General features: G+C 61.3%; 1 protein-coding gene across 1 annotated transcript in view; it reads right to left on the reverse strand.

The window, feature by feature from the left end:
• LOC137334333 (plexin-D1-like) overlaps positions 1-18,495 on the reverse strand; it is a 231,883-nt gene that overhangs the window by 144,962 nt on the left and 68,426 nt on the right. The window contains 2 exon segments of the mRNA XM_067999033.1: positions 16,215-16,308; positions 17,145-17,231. Of these exon segments, the coding sequence (XP_067855134.1) occupies positions 16,215-16,308; positions 17,145-17,231 (181 nt within the window).

The following is an 18,495-nucleotide window of genomic DNA, read 5'->3' on the forward strand; positions in this document are numbered from 1 at the left end:
CACTGTTTACTCCCCCCCACCCCAGGATCACTGTTTACTCCCCCCACCCCGGGATCACTGTTTACTCCCCCCACCCCGGGATCACTGCTCCCCCCACCCCGGGATCACTGTTTACTCCCCCCACCCCGGGATCACTGCTCCCCCCACCCCGGGATCACTGTTTACTCCCCCCCACCCCGGGATCACTGTTTACTCCCCCCACCCCGGGATCACTGCTCCCCCCACCCCGGGATCACTGTTTACTCCCCCCACCCCGGGATCACTGTTTACTCCCCCCACCCCGGGATCACTGTTTACTCCCCCCACCCTGGGATCACTGTTTACTCCCCCCACCCCGGGATCACTGTTTACACCCCCCACCCCGGGATCACTGTTTACTCCCCCCACCCCGGGATCACTGTTTACTCCCCCCACCCCGGGATCACTGTTTACTCCCCCCACCCCGGGATCACTGTTTACACCCCCCACCCCGGGATCACTGTTTACTCCCCCCACCCCGGGATCACTGTTTACTCCCCCCACCCCGGGATCACTGTTTACACCCCCCACCCCGGGATCACTGTTTACACCCCCCACCCCGGGATCACTGTTTACTCCCCCCACCCCGGGATCACTGTTTACTCCCCCCACCCCGGGATCACTGTTTACTCCCCCCACCCCGGGATCACTGTTTACTCCCCCCCACCCCGGGATCACTGTTTACTCCCCCCACCCCGGGATCACTGTTTACTCCCCCCACCCCGGGATCACTGTTTACTCCCCCCACCCCGGGATCACTGTTTACTCCCCCCACCCCGGGATCACTGTTTACTCCCCCCACCCCGGGATCACTGTTTACACCCCCCACCCCGGGATCACTGTTTACTCCCCCCACCCCGGGATCACTGTTTACACCCCCCACCCCGGGATCACTGTTTACTCCCCCCACCCCGGGATCACTGTTTACACCCCCCACCCCGGGATCACTGTTTACTCCCCCCACCCCGGGATCACTGTTTACACCCCCCACCCCGGGATCACTGTTTACTCCCCCCACCCCGGGATCACTGTTTACTCCCCTCACCCCGGGATCACTGTTTACTCCCCCCACCCCGGGATCACTGTTTACTCCCCCCACCCCGGGATCACTGTTTACTCCCCCCACCCCGGGATCACTGTTTACTCCCCCCACCCCGGGATCACTGTTTACTCCCCCCACCCCGGGATCACTGTTTACTCCCCCCACCCCGGGATCACTGTTTACTCCCCCCACCCCGGGATCACTGTTTACTCCCCCCACCCCGGGATCACTGTTTACTCCCCCCACCCCGGGATCACTGTTTACTCCCCCCACCCCGGGATCACTGTTTACTCCCCCCACCCCGGGATCACTGTTTACTCCCCCCACCCCAGGATCACTGTTTACACCCCCCACCCCGGGATCACTGTTTACTCCCCCCACCCCGGGACTGTTTGCTCCCCCCACCCCGGGATCACTGTTTACTCCCCCCACCCCGGGATCACTGTTTACTCCCCCCACCCCGGGATCACTGTTTACTCCCCCCACCCCGGGATCACTGTTTACTCCCCCCACCCCGGGATCACTGTTTACTCCCCCCACCCCGGGATCACTGTTTACTCCCCCCCACCCCGGGATCACTGTTTACTCCCCCCCACCCCGGGATCACTGTTTACTCCCCCCACCCCGGGATCACTGTTTACTCCCCCCACCCCGGGATCACTGTTTACTCCCCCCACCCCGGGATCACTGTTTACTCCCCCCCACCCCGGGATCACTGTTTACTCCCCCCACCCCGGGATCACTGTTTACTCCCCCCACCCCGGGATCACTGCTCCCCCCACCCCGGGATCACTGTTTACTCCCCCCACCCCGGGATCACTGTTTACTCCCCCCACCCCGGGATCACTGTTTACTCCCCCCACCCCGGGATCACTGTTTACTCCCCCCCACCCCGGGATCACTGTTTACTCCCCCCCACCCCAGGATCACTGTTTACTCCCCCCACCCCGGGATCACTGCTCCCCCCACCCCGGGATCACTGTTTACTCCCCCCCACCCCGGGATCACTGATTACTCCCCCCACCCCGGGATCACTGTTTACTCCCCCCACCCCGGGATCACTGTTTACTCCCCCCACCCCGGGATCACTGTTTACTCCCCCCACCCCGGGATCACTGTTTACTCCCCCCACCCCGGGATCACTGTTTACTCCCCCCACCCCGGGATCACTGTTTACTCCCCCCACCCCGGGATCACTGTTTACTCCCCCCACCCCGGGATCACTGTTTACTCCCCCCACCCCGGATCACTGTTTACTCCCCCCACCCCGGGATCACTGTTTACTCCCCCCACCCCGGGATCACTGTTTACTCCCCCCACCCCGGGATCACTGTTTACTCCCCCCACCCCGGGATCACTGTTTACTCCCCCCACCCCGGGATCACTGTTTACTCCCCCCACCCCAGGATCACTGTTTACTCCCCCCACCCCGGGATCACTGTTTACTCCCCCCACCCCGGGATCACTGTTTACTCCCCCCACCCCGGGATCACTGCTCCCCCCACCCCGGGATCACTGTTTACTCCCCCCACCCCGGGATCACTGCTCCCCCCACCCCGGGATCACTGCTCCCCCCACCCCAGGATCACTGTTTACTCCCCCCACCCCGGGATCACTGTTTACTCCCCCCACCCCAGGATCACTGTTTACTCCCCCCACCCCGGGATCACTGTTTACTCCCCCCACCCCGGGATCACTGTTTACTCCCCCCACCCCAGGATCACTGTTTACTCCCCCCACCCCAGGATCACTGTTTACTCCCCCCACCCCGGGATCACTGTTTACACCCCCCACCCCGGGATCACTGTTTACTCCCCCCACCCCGGGATCACTGTTTACTCCCCCCACCCCGGGATCACTGCTCCCCCCACCCCGGGATCACTGTTTACACCCCCCACCCCGGGATCACTGTTTACTCCCCCCACCCCGGGATCACTGCTCCCCCCACCCCGGGATCACTGCTCCCCCCACCCCGGGATCACTGTTTACTCCCCCCACCCCGGGATCACTGCTCCCCCCACCCCGGGATCACTGCTCCCCCCACCCCGGGATCACTGTTTACTCCCCCCACCCCGGGATCACTGTTTACTCCCCCCACCCCGGGATCACTGTTTACTCCCCCCACCCCGGGATCACTGTTTACTCCCCCCACCCCGGGATCACTGTTTACTCCCCCCCACCCCGGGATCACTGTTTACTCCCCCCACCCCGGGATCACTGTTTACTCCCCCCACCCCGGGATCACTGTTTACTCCCCCCACCCCGGGATCACTGTTTACTCCCCCCACCCCAGGATCACTGTTTACTCCCCCCACCCCGGGATCACTGTTTGCTCCCCCCACCCCGGGATCACTGTTTACTCCCCCCACCCCGGGATCACTGTTTACTCCCCCCACCCCGGGATCACTGTTTACTCCCCCCACCCCGGGATCACTGTTTACTCCCCCCACCCCGGGATCACTGTTTACTCCCCCCACCCCGGGATCACTGTTTACTCCCCCCACCCCGGGATCACTGTTTACTCCCCCCACCCCGGGATCACTGTTTACTCCCCCCACCCCGGGATCACTGTTTACTCCCCCCACCCCGGGATCACTGTTTACTCCCCCCACCCCGGGATCACTGTTTACTCCCCCCACCCCGGGATCACTGTTTACTCCCCCCACCCCGGGATCACTGTTTACTCCCCCCACCCCGGGATCACTGTTTACTCCCCCCACCCCAGGATCACTGTTTACTCCCCCCACCCCAGGATCACTGTTTACTCCCCCCACCCCAGGATCACTGTTTACTCCCCCCACCCCGGGATCACTGTTTACTCCCCCCACCCCGGGATCACTGTTTACTCCCCCCACCCCGGGATCACTGTTTACTCCCCCCACCCCAGGATCACTGTTTACACCCCCCACCCCGGGATCACTGTTTACTCCCCCCACCCCAGGATCACTGTTTACTCCCCCCACCCCGGGATCACTGTTTACACCCCCACCCCGGGATCACTGTTTACTCCCCCCACCCCGGGATCACTGTTTACTCCCCCCACCCCAGGATCACTGTTTACTCCCCCCCACCCCAGGATCACTGTTTACTCCCCCCACCCCGGGATCACTGTTTACTCCCCCCCACCCCAGGATCACTGTTTACTCCCCCCACCCCGGGATCACTGCTCCCCCCACCCCGGGATCACTGTTTACTCCCCCCACCCCGGGATCACTGTTTACTCCCCCCACCCCGGGATCACTGTTTACTCCCCCCACCCCGGGATCACTGTTTACTCCCCCCACCCCGGGATCACTGTTTACTCCCCCCACCCCGGGATCACTGTTTACTCCCCCCACCCCAGGATCACTGTTTACTCCCCCCACCCCGGGATCACTGTTTACTCCCCCCACCCCGGGATCACTGCTCCCCCCACCCCGGGATCACTGTTTACACCCCCCACCCCGGGATCACTGTTTACTCCCCCCACCCCGGGATCACTGTTTACTCCCCCCACCCCGGGATCACTGTTTACTCCCCCCACCCCGGGATCACTGTTTACTCCCCCCACCCCGGGATCACTGTTTACTCCCCCCCACCCCAGGATCACTGTTTACTCCCCCCACCCCGGGATCACTGTTTACTCCCCCCACCCCGGGATCACTGTTTACTCCCCCCCACCCCGGGATCACTGTTTACTCCCCCCACCCCGGGATCACTGTTTACTCCCCCCACCCCGGGATCACTGTTTACTCCCCCCACCCCGGGATCACTGTTTACTCCCCCCACCCCGGGATCACTGTTTACACCCCCCACCCCGGGATCACTGTTTACTCCCCCCACCCCGGGATCACTGTTTACTCCCCCCACCCCGGGATCACTGCTCCCCCCACCCCGGGATCACTGTTTACTCCCCCCACCCCGGGATCACTGTTTACTCCCCACACCCCGGGATCACTGTTTACTCCCCCCACCCCGGGATCACTGTTTACTCCCCACACCCCGGGATCACTGTTTACTCCCCCCACCCCGGGATCACTGTTTACTCCCCCCACCCCGGGATCACTGTTTACTCCCCCCACCCCGGGATCACTGTTTACTCCCCCCCACCCCGGGATCACTGTTTACTCCCCCCACCCCGGGATCACTGTTTACTCCCCCCACCCCAGGATCACTGTTTACTCCCCCCACCCCGGGATCACTGTTTACACCCCCCACCCCAGGATCACTGTTTACTCCCCCCACCCCAGGATCACTGTTTACTCCCCCCACCCCGGGATCACTGTTTACTCCCCCCACCCCGGGATCACTGTTTACTCCCCCCACCCCGGGATCACTGTTTACTCCCCCCACCCCGGGATCACTGTTTACTCCCCCCACCCCAGGATCACTGTTTACTCCCCCCACCCCGGGATCACTGCTCCCCCCACCCCAGGATCACTGTTTACTCCCCCCACCCCGGGATCACTGTTTACTCCCCCCACCCCGGGATCACTGTTTACTCCCCCCACCCCGGGATCACTGCTCCCCCCACCCCGGGATCACTGTTTACTCCCCCCACCCCGGGATCACTGTTTACTCCCCCCACCCCGGGATCACTGTTTACTCCCCCCACCCCGGGATCACTGTTTACTCCCCCCACCCCGGGATCACTGCTCCCCCCACCCCGGGATCACTGTTTACTCCCCCCACCCCGGGATCACTGTTTACTCCCCCCACCCCGGGATCACTGTTTACTCCCCCCACCCCGGGATCACTGTTTACTCCCCCCACCCCGGGATCACTGTTTACTCCCCCCACCCCGGGATCACTGTTTACTCCCCCCACCCCGGGATCACTGTTTACTCCCCCCACCCCGGGATCACTGTTTACTCCCCCCACCCCAGGATCACTGTTTACTCCCCCCACCCCGGGATCACTGTTTACTCCCCCCCACCCCGGGATCACTGTTTACTCCCCCCCACCCCGGGATCACTGTTTACTCCCCCCACCCCGGGATCACTGCTCCCCCCACCCCGGGATCACTGTTTACTCCCCCCACCCCGGGATCACTGTTTACTCCCCCCCACCCCGGGATCACTGTTTACTCCCCCCACCCCAGGATCACTGTTTACTCCCCCCACCCCGGGATCACTGTTTACTCCCCCCACCCCGGGATCACTGTTTACTCCCCCCACCCCGGGATCACTGTTTACTCCCCCCACCCCGGGATCACTGTTTACTCCCCCCCACCCCAGGATCACTGTTTACTCCCCCCACCCCAGGATCACTGTTTACTCCCCCCACCCCGGGATCACTGTTTACTCCCCCCACCCCGGGATCACTGTTTACTCCCCCCACCCCGGGATCACTGTTTACTCCCCCCACCCCAGGATCACTGTTTACTCCCCCCACCCCGGGATCACTGTTTACTCCCCCCACCCCGGGATCACTGTTTACTCCCCCCACCCCGGGATCACTGTTTACTCCCCCCACCCCGGGATCACTGTTTACTCCCCCCACCCCAGGATCACTGTTTACACCCCCCACCCCGGGATCACTGCTCCCCCCACCCCGGGATCACTGTTTACTCCCCCCACCCCGGGATCACTGTTTACTCCCCCCACCCCAGGATCACTGTTTACTCCCCCCACCCCAGGATCACTGTTTACACCCCCCACCCCGGGATCACTGTTTACTCCCCCCACCCCGGGATCACTGTTTACTCCCCCCCCACCCCGGGATCACTGTTTACTCCCCCCACCCCGGGATCACTGTTTACACCCCCCACCCCGGGATCACTGTTTACTCCCCCCCACCCCGGGATCACTGTTTACTCCCCCCACCCCGGGATCACTGTTTACTCCCCCCACCCCGGGATCACTGTTTACTCCCCCCACCCCGGGATCACTGTTTACTCCCCCCACCCCGGGATCACTGTTTACTCCCCCCACCCCAGGATCACTGTTTACTCCCCCCACCCCGGGATCACTGTTTACTCCCCCCCACCCCGGGATCACTGTTTACTCCCCCCACCCCGGGATCACTGCTCCCCCCACCCCGGGATCACTGTTTACTCCCCCCACCCCGGGATCACTGTTTACTCCCCCCACCCCAGGATCACTGTTTACTCCCCCCACCCCGGGATCACTGTTTACTCCCCCCACCCCGGGATCACTGTTTACTCCCCCCACCCCGGGATCACTGTTTACTCCCCCCACCCCGGGATCACTGTTTACTCCCCCCACCCCGGGATCACTGTTTACTCCCCCCACCCCAGGATCACTGTTTACTCCCCCCACCCCAGGATCACTGTTTACTCCCCCCACCCCGGGATCACTGTTTACTCCCCCCACCCCGGGATCACTGTTTACTCCCCCCACCCCGGGATCACTGTTTACTCCCCCCACCCCAGGATCACTGTTTACACCCCCCACCCCGGGATCACTGTTTACTCCCCCCACCCCGGGATCACTGTTTACTCCCCCCACCCCGGGATCACTGTTTACTCCCCCCACCCCAGGATCACTGTTTACACCCCCCACCCCGGGATCACTGCTCCCCCCACCCCGGGATCACTGTTTACTCCCCCCACCCCGGGATCACTGTTTACTCCCCCCACCCCGGGATCACTGTTTACACCCCCCACCCCGGGATCACTGTTTACTCCCCCCACCCCGGGATCACTGTTTACACCCCCCACCCCGGGATCACTGTTTACTCCCCCCACCCCGGGATCACTGTTTACTCCCCCCACCCCGGGATCACTGTTTACTCCCCCCACCCCGGGATCACTGTTTACTCCCCCCACCCCAGGATCACTGTTTACACCCCCCACCCCAGGATCACTGTTTACTCCCCCCACCCCGGGATCACTGTTTACTCCCCCCCACCCCGGGATCACTGTTTACTCCCCCCCACCCCGGGATCACTGTTTACTCCCCCCACCCCGGGATCACTGTTTACTCCCCCCACCCCGGGATCACTGTTTACTCCCCCCCACCCCGGGATCACTGTTTACTCCCCCCACCCCGGGATCACTGTTTACTCCCCCCACCCCGGGATCACTGTTTACTCCCCCCACCCCGGGATCACTGTTTACTCCCCCCACCCCAGGATCACTGCTCCCCCCACCCCGGGATCACTGTTTACTCCCCCCACCCCGGGATCACTGTTTACTCCCCCCACCCCGGGATCACTGTTTACTCCCCCCACCCCGGGATCACTGCTCCCCCCACCCCGGGATCACTGTTTACTCCCTCACCCCGGGATCACTGTTTACACCCCCCACCCCGGGATCACTGCTCCCCCCACCCCAGGATCACTGTTTACTCCCCCCACCCCGGGATCACTGTTTACTCCCCCCACCCCGGGATCACTGTTTACTCCCCCCACCCCGGGATCACTGTTTACTCCCCCCACCCCGGGATCACTGTTTACTCCCCCCCACCCCAGGATCACTGTTTACTCCCCCCACCCCGGGATCACTGTTTACTCCCCCCACCCCAGGATCACTGTTTACTCCCCCCCACCCCAGGATCACTGTTTACTCCCCCCACCCCGGGATCACTGTTTACTCCCCCCACCCCAGGATCACTGTTTACTCCCCCCCACCCCGGGATCACTGTTTACTCCCCCCACCCCGGGATCACTGTTTACTCCCCCCACCCCGGGATCACTGTTCACTCCCCCCACCCCGGGATCACTGTTTACTCCCCCCACCCCAGGATCACTGTTTACTCCCCCCACCCCGGGATCACTGTTTACTCCCCCCACCCCAGGATCACTGTTTACTCCCCCCACCCCGGGATCACTGTTTACTCCCCCCACCCCAGGATCACTGTTTACTCCCCCCCACCCCAGGATCACTGTTTACTCCCCCCACCCCGGGATCACTGTTTACTCCCCCCACCCCAGGATCACTGTTTACTCCCCCCCACCCCGGGATCACTGTTTACTCCCCCCACCCCGGGATCACTGTTTACTCCCCCCACCCCGGGATCACTGTTCACTCCCCCCACCCCAGGATCACTGTTTACTCCCCCCACCCCAGGATCACTGTTTACTCCCCCCACCCCGGGATCACTGTTCACTCCCCCCACCCCGGGATCACTGTTTACTCCCCCCACCCCGGGATCACTGTTTACTCCCCCCACCCCGGGATCACTGTTTACTCCCCCCACCCCAGGATCACTGTTTACTCCCCCCACCCCGGGATCACTGCTCCCCCCACCCCGGGATCACTGTTTACTCCCCCCACCCCGGGATCACTGTTTACTCCCCCCCACCCCGGGATCACTGTTTACTCCCCCCCACCCCGGGATCACTGTTTACTCCCCCCCACCCCGGGATCACTGTTTACTCCCCCCACCCCGGGATCACTGCTCCCCCCACCCCGGGATCACTGTTTACTCCCCCCACCCCGGGATCACTGTTTACTCCCCCCCACCCCAGGATCACTGTTTACTCCCCCCACCCCGGGATCACTGTTTACTCCCCCCACCCCAGGATCACTGTTTACTCCCCCCACCCCAGGATCACTGTTTACACCCCCCACCCCGGGATCACTGTTTACTCCCCCCCACCCCGGGATCACTGTTTACTCCCCCCACCCCGGGATCACTGTTTACTCCCCCCACCCCGGGATCACTGTTTACTCCCCCCACCCCAGGATCACTGTTTACACCCCCCACCCCGGGATCACTGTTTACTCCCCCCACCCCGGGATCACTGTTTACTCCCCCCACCCCGGGATCACTGTTTACTCCCCCCACCCCAGGATCACTGTTTACTCCCCCCCACCCCAGGATCACTGTTTACTCCCCCCACCCCGGGATCACTGTTTACTCCCCCCACCCCGGGATCACTGTTTACTCCCCCCACCCCGGGATCACTGTTTACTCCCCCCACCCCGGGATCACTGTTTACTCCCCCCCACCCCGGGATCACTGTTTACTCCCCCCACCCCGGGATCACTGTTTACTCCCCCCACCCCAGGATCACTGTTTACTCCCCCCACCCCGGGATCACTGTTTACTCCCCCCACCCCAGGATCACTGTTTACTCCCCCCACCCCGGGATCACTGTTTACTCCCCCCACCCCGGGATCACTGTTTACTCCCCTCACCCCGGGATCACTGTTTACTCCCCCCACCCCAGGATCACTGTTTACTCCCCCCACCCCGGGATCACTGCTCCCCCCACCCCGGGATCACTGTTTACTCCCCCCACCCCGGGATCACTGTTTACACCCCCCACCCCGGGATCACTGTTTACTCCCCCCACCCCGGGATCACTGTTTACTCCCCCCACCCCGGGATCACTGTTTACTCCCCCCCACCCCGGGATCACTGTTTACTCCCCCCACCCCAGGATCACTGTTTACTCCCCCCCACCCCGGGATCACTGTTTACTCCCCCCACCCCGGGATCACTGTTTACTCCCCCCACCCCGGGATCACTGTTTACTCCCCCCACCCCGGGATCACTGTTTACTCCCCCCACCCCGGGATCACTGTTTACTCCCCCCACCCCGGGATCACTGTTTACTCCCCCCACCCCGGGATCACTGTTTACACCCCCCACCCCAGGATCACTGTTTACTCCCCCCACCCCGGGATCACTGCTCCCCCCACCCCGGGATCACTGTTTACTCCCCCCACCCCAGGATCACTGTTTACTCCCCCCACCCCGGGATCACTGTTTACTCCCCCCACCCCAGGATCACTGCTCCCCCCACCCCGGGATCACTGTTTACTCCCCCCACCCCAGGATCACTGTTTACTCCCCCCACCCCGGGATCACTGTTTACTCCCCCCACCCCGGGATCACTGTTTACTCCCCCCACCCCGGGATCACTGTTTACTCCCCCCACCCCGGGATCACTGTTTACTCCCCCCACCCCGGGATCACTGTTTACTCCCCCCACCCCGGGATCACTGTTTACTCCCCCCACCCCAGGATCACTGTTTACTCCCCCCACCCCGGGATCACTGTTTACTCCCCCCACCCCGGGATCACTGTTTACTCCCCCCACCCCGGGATCACTGTTTACTCCCCCCACCCCGGGATCACTGTTTACTCCCCCCACCCCGGGATCACTGTTTACTCCCCCCACCCCGGGATCACTGTTTACTCCCCCCACCCCGGGATCACTGTTTACTCCCCCCACCCCGGGATCACTGTTTACTCCCCCCACCCCGGGATCACTGTTTACTCCCCCCACCCCGGGATCACTGTTTACTCCCCCCACCCCAGGATCACTGTTTACTCCCCCCACCCCGGGATCACTGTTTACTCCCCCCACCCCGGGATCACTGTTTACTCCCCCCACCCCGGGATCACTGTTTACTCCCCCCACCCCGGGATCACTGTTTGCTCCCCCCACCCCGGGATCACTGTTTACTCCCCCCACCCCGGGATCACTGTTTACTCCCCCCACCCCGGGATCACTGTTTACTCCCCCCACCCCGGGATCACTGTTTACTCCCCCCACCCCGGGATCACTGTTTACTCCCCCCACCCCGGGATCACTGTTTACTCCCCCCACCCCGGGATCACTGTTTACTCCCCCCACCCCGGGATCACTGTTTACTCCCCCCACCCCGGGATCACTGTTTACTCCCCCCACCCCAGGATCACTGTTTACTCCCCCCCCACCCCGGGATCACTGTTTACTCCCCCCACCCCGGGATCACTGTTTACTCCCCCACCCCGGGATCACTGTTTACTCCCCCCCCACCCCGGGATCACTGTTTACTCCCCCCACCCCGGGATCACTGTTTACTCCCCCCACCCCGGGATCACTGCTCCCCCCACCCCGGGATCACTGTTTACTCCCCCCACCCCGGGATCACTGTTTACTCCCCCCACCCCGGGATCACTGTTTACTCCCCCCACCCCGGGATCACTGCTCCCCCCACCCCGGGATCACTGTTTACTCCCCCCACCCCGGGATCACTGTTTACTCCCCCCACCCCGGGATCACTGTTTACTCCCCCCACCCCGGGATCACTGTTTACTCCCCCCACCCCGGGATCACTGCTCCCCCCACTCCGGGATCACTGTTTACTCCCCCCACCCCGGGATCACTGTTTACTCCCCCCACCCCAGGATCACTGTTTACTCCCCCCACCCCGGGATCACTGCTCCCCCCACCCCGGGATCACTGTTTACTCCCCCCACCCCGGGATCACTGTTTACTCCCCCCACCCCGGGATCACTGCTCCCCCCACCCCGGGATCACTGTTTACTCCCCCCACCCCGGGATCACTGTTTACTCCCCCCACCCCGGGATCACTGTTTACTCCCCCCACCCCGGGATCACTGTTTACTCCCCCCACCCCAGGATCACTGTTTACTCCCCCCACCCCAGGATCACTGTTTACTCCCCCCACCCCGGGATCACTGTTTACTCCCCCCACCCCGGGATCACTGTTTACTCCCCCCACCCCAGGATCACTGTTTACTCCCCCCACCCCGGGATCACTGTTTACACCCCCCACCCCAGGATCACTGTTTACTCCCCCCACCCCAGGATCACTGTTTACTCCCCCCACCCCGGGATCACTGTTTACTCCCCCCACCCCAGGATCACTGTTTACTCCCCCCACCCCAGGATCACTGTTTACTCCCCCCACCCCGGGATCACTGTTTACTCCCCCCACCCCAGGATCACTGTTTACTCCCCCCACCCCGGGATCACTGTTTACTCCCCCCACCCCGGGATCACTGTTTACTCCCCCCACCCCGGGATCACTGTTTACTCCCCCCACCCCGGGATCACTGTTTACACCCCCCACCCCGGGATCACTGTTTACTCCCCCCACCCCGGGATCACTGTTTACTCCCCCCACCCCGGGATCACTGTTTACTCCCCCCACCCCGGGATCACTGTTTACTCCCCCCACCCCGGGATCACTGTTTACTCCCCCCACCCCGGGATCACTGTTTACTCCCCCCACCCCGGGATCACTGTTTACTCCCCCCACCCCGGGATCACTGTTTACTCCCCCCCACCCCGGGATCACTGTTTACTCCCCCCACCCCGGGATCACTGTTTACTCCCCCCACCCCGGGATCACTGTTTACTCCCCCCACCCCGGGATCACTGCTCCCCCCACCCCGGGATCACTGTTTACTCCCCCCACCCCGGGATCACTGTTTACTCCCCCCACCCCAGGATCACTGTTTACTCCCCCCACCCCGGGATCACTGTTTACTCCCCCCACCCCAGGATCACTGTTTACTCCCCCCACCCCGGGATCACTGTTTACTCCCCCCACCCCGGGATCACTGTTTACTCCCCCCACCCCGGGATCACTGTTTACACCCCCCACCCCGGGATCACTGTTTACTCCCCCCACCCCAGGATCACTGTTTACTCCCCCCACCCCGGGATCACTGTTTACTCCCCCCACCCCGGGATCACTGTTTACTCCCCCCACCCCGGGATCACTGTTTACTCCCCCCACCCCGGGATCACTGTTTACTCCCCCCACCCCAGGATCACTGTTTACTCCCCCCACCCCGGGATCACTGTTTACTCCCCCCACCCCGGGATCACTGTTTACACCCCCCACCCCGGGATCACTGTTTACTCCCCCCACCCCGGGATCACTGTTTACTCCCCCCACCCCGGGATCACTGCTCCCCCCACCCCGGGATCACTGTTTACACCCCCCACCCCAGGATCACTGTTTACTCCCCCCACCCCGGGATCACTGCTCCCCCCACCCCAGGATCACTGTTTACACCCCCCACCCCGGGATCACTGTTTACACCCCCCACCCCGGGATCACTGTTTACTCCCCCCACCCCGGGATCACTGTTTACTCCCCCCCACCCCAGGATCACTGTTTACTCCCCCCACCCCGGGATCACTGTTTACTCCCCCCACCCCGGGATCACTGTTTACTCCCCCCCACCCCAGGATCACTGTTTACTCCCCCCACCCCGGGATCACTGTTTACTCCCCCCACCCCGGGATCACTGTTTACTCCCCCCACCCCGGGATCACTGTTTACTCCCCCCACCCCGGGATCACTGTTTACTCCCCCCACCCAGGATCACTGCTCCCCCCACCCCGGGATCACTGTTTACTCCCCCCACCCCGGGATCACTGCTCCCCCCACCCCGGGATCAATGTTTACTCCCCCCACCCCGGGATCACTGTTTACTCCCCCCACCCCGGGATCACTGTTTACACCCCCCACCCCGGGATCACTGTTTACTCCCCCCACCCCGGGATCACTGTTTACTCCCCCCACCCCGGGATCACTGTTTACTCCCCCCACCCCGGGATCACTGTTTACTCCCCCCACCCCGGGATCACTGTTTACTCCCCCCACCCCGGGATCACTGTTTACTCCCCCCACCCCGGGATCACTGTTTACTCCCCCCACCCCGGGATCACTGTTTACTCCCCCCACCCCGGGATCACTGTTTACTCCCCCCACCCCGGGATCACTGTTTACACCCCCCACCCCGGGATCACTGTTTACTCCCCCCACCCCGGGATCACTGTTTACTCCCCCCACCCCGGGATCACTGTTTACTCCCCCCACCCCGGGATCACTGTTTACTCCCCCCACCCCAGGATCACTGCTCCCCCCACCCCGGGATCACTGTTTACTCCCCCCACCCCGGGATCACTGTTTACTCCCCCCACCCCAGGATCACTGTTTACTCCCCCCACCCCGGGATCACTGTTTACTCCCCCCCACCCCGGGATCACTGTTTACTCCCCCCACCCCGGGATCACTGTTTACTCCCCCCACCCCGGGATCACTGTTTACTCCCCCCACCCCGGGATCACTGTTTACACCCCCCACCCCAGGATCACTGTTTACTCCCCCCCACCCCAGGATCACTGCTCCCCCCACCCCGGGATCACTGTTTACTCCCCCCCACCCCGGGATCACTGTTTACTCCCCCCACCCCGGGATCACTGTTTACTCCCCCCACCCCAGGATCACTGTTTACTCCCCCCACCCCGGGATCACTGTTTACTCCCCCCACCCCGGGATCACTGTTTACTCCCCCCACCCCGGGATCACTGTTTACTCCCCCCACCCCGGGATCACTGTTTACTCCCCCCACCCCGGGATCACTGTTTACTCCCCCCACCCCGGGATCACTGCTCCCCCCACCCCGGGATCACTGCTCCCCCCACCCCGGGATCACTGCTCCCCCCACCCCGGGATCACTGCTCCCCCCACCCCGGGATCACTGTTTACTCCCCCCACCCCAGGATCACTGTTTACTCCCCCCACCCCAGGATCACTGTTTACTCCCCCCACCCCGGGATCACTGTTTACACCCCCCACCCCGGGATCACTGTTTACTCCCCCCACCCCAGGATCACTGTTTACTCCCCCCACCCCGGGATCACTGTTTACTCCCCCCACCCCGGGATCACTGTTTACTCCCCCCACCCCGGGATCACTGCTCCCCCCACCCCGGGATCACTGCTCCCCCCACCCCGGGATCACTGTTTACACCCCCCACCCCGGGATCACTGCTCCCCCCACCCCGGGATCACTGTTTACTCCCCCCACCCCGGGATCACTGCTCCCCCCACCCCGGGATCACTGTTTACTCCCCCCACCCCAGGATCACTGCTCCCCCCACCCCGGGATCACTGCTCCCCCCACCCCGGATCACCGCCTCCCCCCGCCCCCCCCCCCCCCCACCTTTGGGATCACCGCTCTTCCCCCCACCCTGGGACACAACCTATCGATCAGCTCAGGGTTGGAGCCGCTTTTGCATCCTCTCCGACTGGAAAACTGTCGCCACTTTGGCTCCTAAAGCCAAATCAGGCTCAGGCCTCGGGCCTTCACGGACTGGCGCATGGAGCCATTGATCTGATGACTTTGCGCCCGTTTTGGGCCCAAGTTGAATTCCTCGGCCGTTCCGTTCGTTCAGCAGCTGATCACATCCTCCGGACGGGCCGAATCACCTCACAACCCATCATCTGTTTGAGGAGTGATCCCTGTCATCATGGAGGGCAGTTTGGTGCTGTGGAGCCGTGGTTACAGGGACTGAGACTAACCAACTCACTGCACGTTGTACTGTGAGAGGAACCTCAGTCTGAACCTGGGCCCGAGAGAGAATAGGACCAGAGTGGCCCGCCCAGCCCCTGACTCCCGATTGCCCTCAGACACACTCACTAACATCAGAGAATAAGTTAACTGAACCTGAGGTGGTGCTCGGATTGTCAATGAACTTCTCCAGGTCGTCCCTCAGCCTCAGGTTGACTGGAAACTGGTGGCTTCTGTTGCTTGTGGACAGCTGGAAGAATAAAGGAGTGATGGTATTTGTGGGGGTTAAAGAGGGAGTGTGGGCCCGGGCCATACCACACCCAGAACTGCTCCACTCACTGTCTGTGTCCACAGGAGGGGTGAAAGAGGGGTCAGGAGGGGTTAAAGAGGGGTCAGGAGGGGTTAAAGAACAGGTATGGCAGGTTAAGAAGGGGTTACCAGGGGTTAAAGAGGTGCACAGGTTGAAATGTGGATAGCAGGGGTTAAATAGGGGTCAATGGGGGTCTGGTAGGGGTTAGTTAGTGGGGTTATAGAGGGCTAGTAAGAGTTAGTTAGTGGGGTTATAGAGGACTGGTACAGGTTAGATAGTGGGGTTATAAACAATTGGTAGGGGTTGGTTAATGGGGTTATAGAGGGCTGGTAAGGGTTAGTTAGTGGGGTTATAGAAAGCTAGTAAGGGTTAGTTAGTGGGGTTATGGAAGACTGGTAGAGGTTAGTTGGTGGGGTTATAGATGGTTGGTTAGTGGAGTTATAGAGGGTTAGTAAGGGTTGGTTAGTGAGGTTATAGAGGGCTATTGAGGGTTGGTTACTGGGTAATAGAGCAGTTGTAATGGTTAGTTAGTGGGGTTATAGAGGTCTGGTAATGTTTAGTCAGTGGGATTTTAAAGAAACGGGAGAGAGAAGCAGATTGAGAGGAGGAGCAGGATAACTTTGGTCTGCCTTTTTTCCAGTTTAAAGTTTGTGGTTCGAGTTTACTGGCAGGGCCACACACGGGAGAACTCCCTACCCACGAGTGACTACCAAACTCCAGCTCTGTGTGTGCCAGCCTTTGAGAGAGCTTAGTCAAAGTTCCCGATGCCTACTCACCCTGACGCTCTCACACAGCACAAGGGAACTGTTTAGCCATCGTGCCTTGGATATCTGGTGCCCAAAGTCACATTCCAGGCCAGTGTCCTGAGGTGGAGAAAAAACAAGAGCAACTTTAACCAAACTCTGCTACGTTAATAAGATTAGCCAATCAGCATAGCCCTGACCGCTCCTCGGTGTGTAGTAGTGATCTTGGGACAGTCCCGTTGTGGAAAACTATAAAGACCACATTAATGTAGAAATACGTGAACAGTTACTTGACCATAAAAAAAGAAAAGCATGATGGGTATTTGACCAATGTTAACTCCTTGACTCCCATACATGGGGTAGTTACAATTTCACACACACTCACAGAAAGACACAATTGTCCTTGGTACATTGATAATTAAGTTGGCTGTCCAGGTGCTTGGTACTGTCTGGCCCTCCCCCCTCCCCCCGTGCAGATAAGGGTATTGCTATAATGAGAATACAGTTTCTTGAGAGGCCATGTGGCCTTGATTCTGACTTCAGCCCTGCTGATTAACCAGCTTCGGAATTTTAGGGAGGCAGTGTTCTCAGGCCTACGAGGCCTATGTGCCAAAACAGGAATGAGCTATGGATGTCCAGAGGAGGCAGGCTCACTACTTGATTGACTAACCACTTGAACTAATAAAGAATGTACATGTACGCCCATATTCTATGATAGACAGACATTACTAACTAAACTGTATAAATGTGAACTGTTTAGTTTGTTCAGAGAAGAGGTTGTTCTGACCATTGTTTAGAGCAGATCTTCCTTGAGCTCAAGTTTCTTTTAATTAAAATTCTTACTTGTCTGAAAATAAGTGTTTGGAGTTAATGCATTGTATATAAGAGGTAATTAAGTTTTCGACACGGTCACACCATGACTGAGTGTGTAAAGTGCAGCACATGACATGGTTCTGGGCTGTACAGAGCAAGGGGCACGAGCGTCCATCCCTGCCCTGGACTGGACCATCAGCTCCACTGACCCCTGGACTGGACCATCAGCCCCACTGACCCCTGGACTGGACCATCAGCTCCACTGACCCCTGGTCTGGACCATCAGCTCCACTGACCCCTGGTCTGGACCATCAGCTCCACTGACCCCTGGACTGGACCATCAGCTCCACTGACCCCTGGTCTGGACCATCAGCTCCACTGACCCCTGGACTGGACCATCAGCCCCACTGAACCCTGGACTGGACCATCAGCTCCACTGACCCCTGGTCTGCACCATCAGCTCCACTGACCCCTGGTCTGCAACATCAGCTCCACTGACCCCTGGACTGGACCATCAGCCCCACTGACCCCTGGACTGGACCATCAGCTCCACTGACCCCTGGTCTGGACC

Source organism: Heptranchias perlo, chromosome 17, assembly GCF_035084215.1.
Source record: "Heptranchias perlo isolate sHepPer1 chromosome 17, sHepPer1.hap1, whole genome shotgun sequence".
Classification (NCBI taxonomy): Eukaryota; Metazoa; Chordata; class Chondrichthyes; order Hexanchiformes; family Hexanchidae; genus Heptranchias; species Heptranchias perlo.